Source organism: Bison bison, unplaced genomic scaffold, assembly GCF_000754665.1.
Source record: "Bison bison bison isolate TAMUID 2011002044 unplaced genomic scaffold, Bison_UMD1.0 scf7180017864286, whole genome shotgun sequence".
Taxonomy (NCBI): domain Eukaryota; kingdom Metazoa; phylum Chordata; class Mammalia; order Artiodactyla; family Bovidae; genus Bison; species Bison bison.
Window position 1 is genome coordinate 1,918,426 of NW_011494858.1, and position 9,246 is coordinate 1,927,671.

General features: G+C 43.6%; 1 protein-coding gene across 1 annotated transcript in view; it reads right to left on the reverse strand.

Moving 5' to 3' along the window:
* Positions 1-2,139: 2,139 nt before the first annotated feature.
* Positions 2,140-9,246, reverse strand: part of MOCOS (molybdenum cofactor sulfurase) — a gene marked incomplete at its 5' end in the record, with an annotated part of 58,492 nt that continues 51,385 nt past the window's right edge. The window contains 3 exon segments of the mRNA XM_010849783.1: positions 2,140-2,331; positions 4,755-4,859; positions 7,857-7,995. Of these exon segments, the coding sequence (XP_010848085.1) occupies positions 2,179-2,331; positions 4,755-4,859; positions 7,857-7,995 (397 nt within the window).

The following is a 9,246-nucleotide window of genomic DNA, read 5'->3' on the forward strand; positions in this document are numbered from 1 at the left end:
ACTGAAGCTGAAACTCCAGTACTTTGGCCACCTCATGCGAAGAGTTGACTCATTGGAAAAGACTCTGATGCTGGGAGGGATTGGGGGCAGGAGGAGAAGGGGACGACAGAGGATGAGATGGCTGGATGGCATCACTGACTCGATGGACGTGAGTCTGAGTGAACTCCGGGAGTTGGTGATGGACAGGGAGGCCTGGCATGCTGTGATTCATGGGGTTGCAAAGAGTTGGACACGACTGAGTGACTGAACTGATGCTGTGTACCAGGGACTAACATAATGTTGCAGGTCAATTATACTTCAAAATAAACTCATAGAAAAAGAGATCAAATTTGTGGTTACCAGAGGTGGGACGTGGGTGGGAAAATTGGATAAAAGCAGTCAAAAGATACAAATTTCCAGTTATAAGATAAGTAAGTCCCAGGGATGTAAGGTACAACATGATTAATATAATTAACAGTTTTATATTACATAGGAAATTTGTTAAAAGAGCAAATCCTAAGAGTGCTCATGACAAGGAAAAATTGTATTGGTTTCCATTTCTTTAACTTTATTGGGTTAGCTGAAAACTTCCTTCGGTGTTTTACGTAAAAATAAAGACACATTTTCATTTTTACCGCTAACTTTATTGAACAACGCATTCACCGTTTTGTTCCACTACCTTGCGTCATTTTTCAGGCAACTTCATAATTCCATCTTCCCAAAACTTTCTATCTTTTTGAGCAAAGAACTGTTCCAGGGGCCTTTTACAGTCTTCCAGGGAATGGAAACTTTTTCCATTAAGAGACTAAATGGAAATCCGAAGGGGCAATGTCTGGTGAACACAGCATATGAATCAGAACTTCCCAGCCAAGCTGTAACAGCTTTTGCCTGGTCATCAAAGAAGCCTGAGGTCTTGCATTATCCTGATGGAAGATTACGCATTTTCTGTTGACTAATTCCAGATGCTATTCGTTGAGTGCTGCTTTCAGTTGGTCTAATTAGGAGCAGTCCTTGTTGGAATCAATTGTTTGGTTTTCCAGAAGGAGCTCACGACAGAAAACTCCCAACCCCACCACATACACAGCATCACCTTCTTTGGAAGAAGACCGGACTTTGGTGTGGTAGGTGGTGGTTCATTTCCCTTGTCCCATGATCTCTTCTGGTCCACATTATGGTATAGCATCTACTTTTCATGGCCTGTCACAATTTGTTTTCGAAACAGAACATTTTTCTTTACATTTTAGTAGAGAATCCTATCGTCAGGAAGGTTTGTTTCACCTACTTATGTAGAATTGAAACATCAAAGCAATTAACGTAACAAGTGGTGCAAATGATTTTAAACACTTAGTTTGGGTATTTTGAGTTTGTCAGTTTTCTACCGTGCGGTATAACGGTGCTTGTTCTCAGTTAATGTCTCAGTTTGATCACCATCAACGTCAACTGGTCTACCTGACTGTGGCATATTGTCCAGTGAGAAGTCTCCAGCACGAAACTTTGCAAACTGCTTTTCACACATTCCATCAGTCACAGCACCTTCCCCAGACACTGCACACATCTTTTTCTGCATTTGTGTTTTTACCTTTCTTGAAATAATACAGCATATTATGCCAAGAATGTTGCTTTTCTTCTTCAATATCAAAATAGCAATACAAAAATTCTTTAATTTTTATGTTTTTTTAAATGCATGCTGATATGACAGCAGTCACAATATTTTAATCTAATAAAATTGTTTCAAATGAAGCTAGACAACTAAGCTCTACTAGTGCCATCTTATGGAGAAAATGAACAAAACTTTTGGCCAGCCCAATATGTCTATATAGATGGTTCACTGAACTTGGGGCTTCCTAGGTGGCGCAGTGGTAAAGAATCGGCCTGCCAATGTGCAAGAGACCCAGGTTCGAATCTCTAGGTTGGGAAGATCCCCTGGAGAAGGAAATGGCAACCCACTCCAGTATTCTTGCCTGGAGAATCCATGGATGGAGGAGCCTGGCAGGCTATGGATCGGATATGACTGAGTGACTAAACACACACATGCTGAACTTACGTGGTAATCATTTCATGATGTATGTAAGTCAAATCATTGTGCTGTACATCTTAAACTTACATAGGGCTGCATGTCAATGATATCTCCATAAAACTGGGAGGAAAAAAAAGAATGAAGAGGGTAAAACAGAAATTTTAATAGATACTGAAAAAAATTCAGGAGCTAGCATCCTGACATTTCTCGGTAGCCGGTATATCGTGGTGTTCCATGTTTTCTTTCAGCAGAGGGAGCACCTGAGATCCTACGGAGAGGTAACATGGAGAAGATAAATCCAAAGACATATGCATCAGGTACACTCCAAACTTCACCTGTGAACAAAACAGCAACAACAACAAGACAGGTTATTTCAGCAGTTAAAATAATTTTGCAAATGATAACGTTCCACTAAAATTAAGTTGGGTCTTTAAAGACGGGTCCTGAGACTTGATGTGTCCTGTCCGTCATGTAGTAGAAATAGTGAGAAACAGGGAGAATCCTGGACTTCCCTGGTGGTCCAGTGGTAAAGAATCCACCCGCCAACGCAGGGGACACGGGTTCCATCCCCGGTCCAGGAGGCTTCCAGGTACTGCCGGGCAACTAAGCCCATGCGCCACAACTACTGAGCCCACACTCTGCAACAAGGGAAGCACTGCAAGGAGAAGCCTGTGTGCCGCACTAGGGGGCAGCCCCCACGTGCAGCAACTAAGACCCAGCGTAGCCAAAAAAACAAAACAGGGAGAATCCTGATAGCCCATGCATGACACCACAGATCCTCATTCCGAAGAGTTTTTTCCTGATAGTCTTCCACACCTTTTAATTGCTGGACCTTTTATTCTTTCTTCCTTCCTGTATCCCCTGAGTTTCCCACAGGAGGGCTTTGTCCTGCTCTGGGCATCGGACCCACTGTCAGGCTGATTTCTGCTCTGTTCCCTGATGCAAAAGCCATTCTGTGAAAATATGGGCAAAACTCTGCATTTTCTATAAGAACATGTGATATGCACTAAGTTATCCAAATTCTCTGGAATAAAGATGGAAGGTCCAAAATGAAGAGTCATGTGAATTTACTCAAGGTTTGCCATCAGTGCGAGTGAGCCAGTAGAGTTGCTCCAAAGAGTGAGCAACCCTTTGGAATATGAGATGTGCTCCCAGATATGTTCATTCCTGGGATCATAGCAGTTGGCCACCACTGTGGTCCAGGCCCCAGGCTAGGGACTGGAACCAAATCAATTCCTTAGTATTTGTGTACATGTAGGTGAGGAGAATCCCAGGGACGGGGGAGCCTGGTGGGCTGCCGTCTATGGGGTTGCACAGAGTCGGACACGACTGAAGTGACTTAGCAGCAGCAGCAGCAGGTGAGGAGTACATGGGAGTTATCTGTACTTTCTTTGCAATTTTTCTATAAATCTAAATTCATTCCAAAATTTGAGAGAATAAAAGACTTGAGCACAAGAATTATTGTGATGCTGAAAAATACCATTTCCATGTCTAATAGCATTCATGCCCACCCATCCCCTCTCCTGACAACCTGTGTGAGGCAGACTCAAGGTCCCCATGCCCCCCGTTGACATGGCCAGCTGCACCTGTGCAGAGAGACACACCAGTATAACACTCAAGTGCAACAGCTCTGCAGACCACACCTGTCCACATCTGAAAGGAAAGTTTTGTCGATCAATGACTGCGAAACAAAAACTCTGGCTTTGGAGAAACACAAGACACAATGCAGACATTTTACCATCACTTAACTTGCCAGGCTGTTACTGGAAAGAGATGAAACACTTGCCTTATTTCTGTTAATTTTCAGGAATTGTTCCATGCAGCCTGACTGCTTACTTGGCTTCCTGGAATACTTTGCAAACAGAAAGTCCTGACAGAAAGTGCGAGCCCGGAACTAAATGAGTCTTCCTAATGAATAATCTGCTATAAAGTCAGCTTTTATCATCTGAATTCCATAACAATAACACTTAGTCATTTTAGCCTTAAGAATATGACTTACAAACTTATTATAGTGAAATTTATTGAATCTTTCTGTGCAGCTATCCTGTTCACTCTAAGGCATTTTTTTCCTTCATGAGATTTCTGTGGCAAAGAAAATAAGATGACAGAATTACTTTACTTACTATTTCTTCCCCCCTGCCCCCACCACCTTGGCCACACCACATGACGTGCAGGATCTTAATACCATGACCAGGAATTGAACCAGTGCCCTCTGCAATGGAAGTACAGAGTCTTAACCAGGACCACCAGGGAAGTCCCTTTCTTTTCTTTTCTTTTTTTTTAAAGTATTTCTTATCTATACTCCTTATCTCTTCAACTAAGATTTGAAAGCATCAAAAATATATGTAATTTAAGAAAAGTGAGACCCAGAGGGGTGGGAGGGGTGGAGGGTGGGAGGGAGATTCCTGAGGGAGGGAACACATGTATACTTACGACTGATTCATGCTGTTGTATGGCAGAGACCAACATTATAAAGCGACATTATTACAACATTATAAACCAATTATCCTCCAATTAAAAAAACAATGTTTTTTTTAAAAATAAAAATAAAAAACATTGTTTTTAAAAAGTGAGGAAATGAATGGAAAAGAAAAATAAGATCATGTCACAGACAAAGTCTGAACCTTGATGGTAGTCCATCAGCCTTAGAATGTTCTCCCACTTCTAGAAATTACTCAGCATTATTAAGGATTAGTTCCAGTGTAGACAACGCATCAGGATCTTAAGATGGGGTGTCGTATTTAGCAATCATGCTTACCTTTCTCTCTCGCCTCTCAGAAAGCTTTTGGAAAACATCTTGGTTTCGTTGTCCAGTTTGCTGATCGATGCAAATCATCTGACATCTGTGACAAGGTCCCAAAACCTGGGCGGTGAGAAGTGAAAAGACAGCGTTGTCGTGAAACTGACCCAACTGTCCCACTCTGCAGGGAGGAATCTGGGTCCAAGAGGAATGGTTATAAACAGCCAATTTCAGACTCAGAGAGAAACGCTCCAACTGCAAGCAGCCTAGAGTGCCGCCTCTTCCCAATGACCGCTAGGCAATCACCCACATGTGTTTGCCAGCTGACAGACCCCTGCAGCAGGGTTTTGTAGAAAAAGAAAAGCGTGGTTGTGACTCGCAGCTGGTTATCAGGGGGTGTGGGGCTTCCTCCAGGGAACAAAGCACTGATTGCAGGACATACTGGGAGGAGATGGCCAGCCACACACCCTGTGCTGCTGTGATGGCCACAGATCACTTGAGACTTGGGCAAGTAGCTCACACAACCGCAGGTGCCCCTGTGAAACACACTGCAGTTTGCACCAAGGCCTGGCATTCCTGTGGGTGGATGCACTCAGCTCTTCTCCTTTGAAGCCAAGTGCATGGTTTTTCATGCTTTGCTTGATCAATAATATTGCCATAAAGGTCTTAATTCACATAACTCTCTCATGTTTGAATCTTTTAGGCTAAATCTCTCAAAATGAGGTTATAAAGTCAATACATATAAAGCTCTTATGACTTGATGATACCCAGTGAGAAACTGCTTTCCAAAAGAGATGTGTTGGATCTTTTTGCATTGTAACTGCTTCAGCACTGAGTATTACCACCAACAAACATCTCTTAAGCATTTACTTAAAAAATTTGCTATAATTAAAGTATAGCTGATTAATGATGTTTCGGGTATACAGCGAAGTCATCTGAAAAAAAAATAACCCATTACAGTTTATAAGATTCTGAGTATAGTTCCCTGTGCTACCCAGTAGGTCCTGGTTGGTTATCTATTTTATATATGTCAGTGTGTATCCATTAATCCCAGGCTCCTCATTTAGCACTTACTTTTTGAAAGACACAGTATTAACTACAGCTTATATTTTTTAACATCTGCATAGGACAACATTGTATGGATGTAACCTAATTTATTCAACCTCCCTCTTATGGGTATTTAGGATATTCTCCAATTTGTATATTTATAATGTATTGCAATAAGTAATTTTGTGGTGTATCTTCACCTATTTGTAAGAGTATTTATTGTGGGATATACTTCTACAAGTAAACTTATTGGGTCAAAGGGCATGTATATTTTGACTTTCACTAATGGATGTTTATTAAGTATCATGACCTAAAGAAAGCAAAGCATCTGAGAGAGGCTTTTTAAAGTCTTTCTTATACTCATGTCCCCACGAATCTTACAACTTACCTGTTACAAAGTAAGTTTCTGACAGTGATCCTGGTCTAGTTGTAGTTCTTTCTCTTTCCTTTTCCTTCTTTTCTTCCTTTCTTTCTCCCTCTCTCTCCATCTATCATATATTGAGTGTTTACTTTGGCCAAGGTAGGATATGTCAGAGCAGGTCCTTTTACAGCATGGCAAGGGCACAGCAATAGAAAATGAAGAAGAGGAAGGCAGGATGGAGAGATGAGGGGAACGGCAGGAAGGCTGGCGCAGAGAGAGGTCTGCGGGAGAGAAAAGAGATGGCTTTTTCAAGGGGGAGCAGCTTCCAGCATAAGAGGAAGTTTGGAGAGGTGAATGGATAGCAAAGCTCCGTGGGGCATCCGTGTGCGTGTGTGTGTGTGTGTGTGTGTGCCACGCAGTTTATCGCTACCCTCACCTGCAGGGCTTCCCAGGTGGCACTAGTGGCAAAGCGCCCACCTGCCAGCGCGGGAGACATAAGACATGTGGGTTCCATCCCTGGGTTGGGAAGACCCCTTACAGGAGGGCATGGCAACCCACCCCAGTATTCTTGCCTGGAGAATCCCATGGACAGAGGAGCCTGGCGGGCTAGAGTCCACAGGGTTGCAAAGAGTCAGACACGACTGAGCAACTGAGCACGCACAGCACACACACCACCTGCAGAGCTCTGAAACCTGCCATTAGAGATTAAATTACTGCTTGCTGCTTTCCTGGAAGTTAAAGCTGCTCTGTGCAGAGGACCCGTCCTTCTGTCCCCAGCTCTTCCTTAGCTGTCCCAGCCATTCGTTTTGTCAGAAACCATGGCACACTGACTCTGGGTCAGGACTGATCTAGGCCCTAGGTGGATGATGGGGAATAAATAGACTTGGTCCCACCCTCCTACACTCTGAGGAAATAAGTGGACACTGTGCGGAGCGTAACCCCGTGGTGGGTCAGGAACAGCCTTCCCAAGGAGGTAACATCTGAGCTAGACCTGAAGGAGCTGCAGGAGTGCACCAGGCAGAGGGGACAGCAAGGGCAAAGGTGCTGAGGCAGGAATCTTGGCTTGTTGAGGGGATGGAGAGAAGGTCCGCAGGACAGGCAGAGGAGGAGGGGGTGCCGACCTCAGGGAGATGGGAGCGGCCACGGGGCTCGGGGCTTGGGGGCCTTATCCACTCTCATGAGGAATGTAGATGTCAGCTGAAGACTTGAGATTTGGGGACCCCAAAGCCTGAGGAGGCAGAACAATTTGGTGCCTAATCCTTTGACTGCAAGCTCCTCCCCAGCTTCCAGTGAGGCCAGAAGGAAGAACGCGAGGAGAAGTACAGCCGCCCTAGATGCCGAAGGACCATGAAGCATCTGGACGTCCTCCAGGAGCTCCAGACAGCAAGTTTCAAGAGGAGGAAGTTCTCACAGACACAAACATTCCAAGAAATAGCTAGTCTAGATATAGCGACGAGGTCTGTACCTCCATCACCTGTACATTCTCTCTTCTTCATGTGAAACGGCCACCCTCCTTGAAGGAAGGATGGATGGATCATTCCAAACGGCGACCCAGAATGCAGATGTCACATACCCTCCTGCTGAGATTTTGTGGGTAAGAGTCAACCCCAAGGGTGGGATTCCCTTCTATCAGCTACTATCCCAGCCAAGGGTTGAGGTCAATCCCCACTGACAACCCTTAAGGAAAGATAATAGGACTTCTGGGAACTTACCTGGAAACGCAAGGAACCAATTGAAATTTCATCCCATTTCTCTTCTTCAAAAGCCCTTGTTCCATTGGTAATAATATTGGCACGGAACCGTGAGATGAGACTGTTCATTGGGAATAATTCTTCTTTGCCATTCTCACAGCTTTTTAAGACACACCAGAAAGAGAAAAGGTGGGGAGGCATGGATAACTGCACTATTGTAGTAAGTCAACATTCCTGCCATTCAATGCCTGAGTTCAGCAGCTGTACTGTGGCCTGAGGTTTAGATGATCAGAAGCTTTTATCATGAGTGTAAGGCTAAAAGACACACTGCTGTTGTCAGACCTCCAGGATCTCCCCTAGAATATGGTCCCACCTGCAGAGAAAAAGCTCACAAGAAGCAGTGCAATGAGTGAGTCGGTCCTTGCTGACGCGATGAAGAACTTTGGTAAACCCAGTGAACAGGGAGGGGTCAAGTGGATACACTTGTAAGAAAATACTAGTGAGTAAGGACAGGGCATTTAAAGAATGTCAACAGGCTTAATTACCAAGGACCTAAAAAGTACCAAGAGCTCACACTCTTTTTGGATATTTTTGGATATTAGACCATCATAAAGCTGTATAGGGTACATACAAGGGAGGTTTGAATATGTATTTTCTACGGAGAACCGGTTGCAGGTTACCAGAGGTGAGAGGTGGGCAGAATGCGTGAAGGGGGTCGAAAGGTACAAACTTCCAGTTATAAACAAGTCATGGGGGTGTAATGTACAGCATGGCAGCTATAGTTAATAATAGTGCATTGTCTAAAAAAATACTGTATTGCATATTTAAAAGGTGCTAAGAGAATAAAATTTAAAAGTACTCATCACAAGAAACATTTTTTGCAGCTATGTGTGGTGACAGATGTTAACTAGAATTATTGTGACCATTTCTCAGTATATACAAATATGGGATCGTGTGGTACACCTGAAACCAATATAATGTTGCCTGTCAACTGCACCTCAATTAAAAAACTTTACTTCCTAACTTCCATCCTGTTTGCAGTTTTAACTAGGTGTATGTTATTTATGTAATTTTCCTGTTTAAAATTTTTGTTTACTACTACCACGAATGAATGAATGAAGGTCATTCAGTTGTGTCCGACTCTTTGTGACCCCATGGACTATACAGTCCATGGAATTCTCCAGGCAAGAATACTTGAGTGGGTAACCTTTCCCTTCTCCAGAGGTACCATGACAAGGCTCCCTGTACCTCCATGCATCCCATTCCCTAAGGTAAAAAAGCACTGAAAAAGCATCTGAAGACTTCAGCAGACAAGCACACAGTATAACCCCATTAAGTTGAATTCAACCTTTTTGGCACCAGGGACTGGCTGCATGGAAGACAATTTTTTCCTGGATGAGGGTTGGCGGCG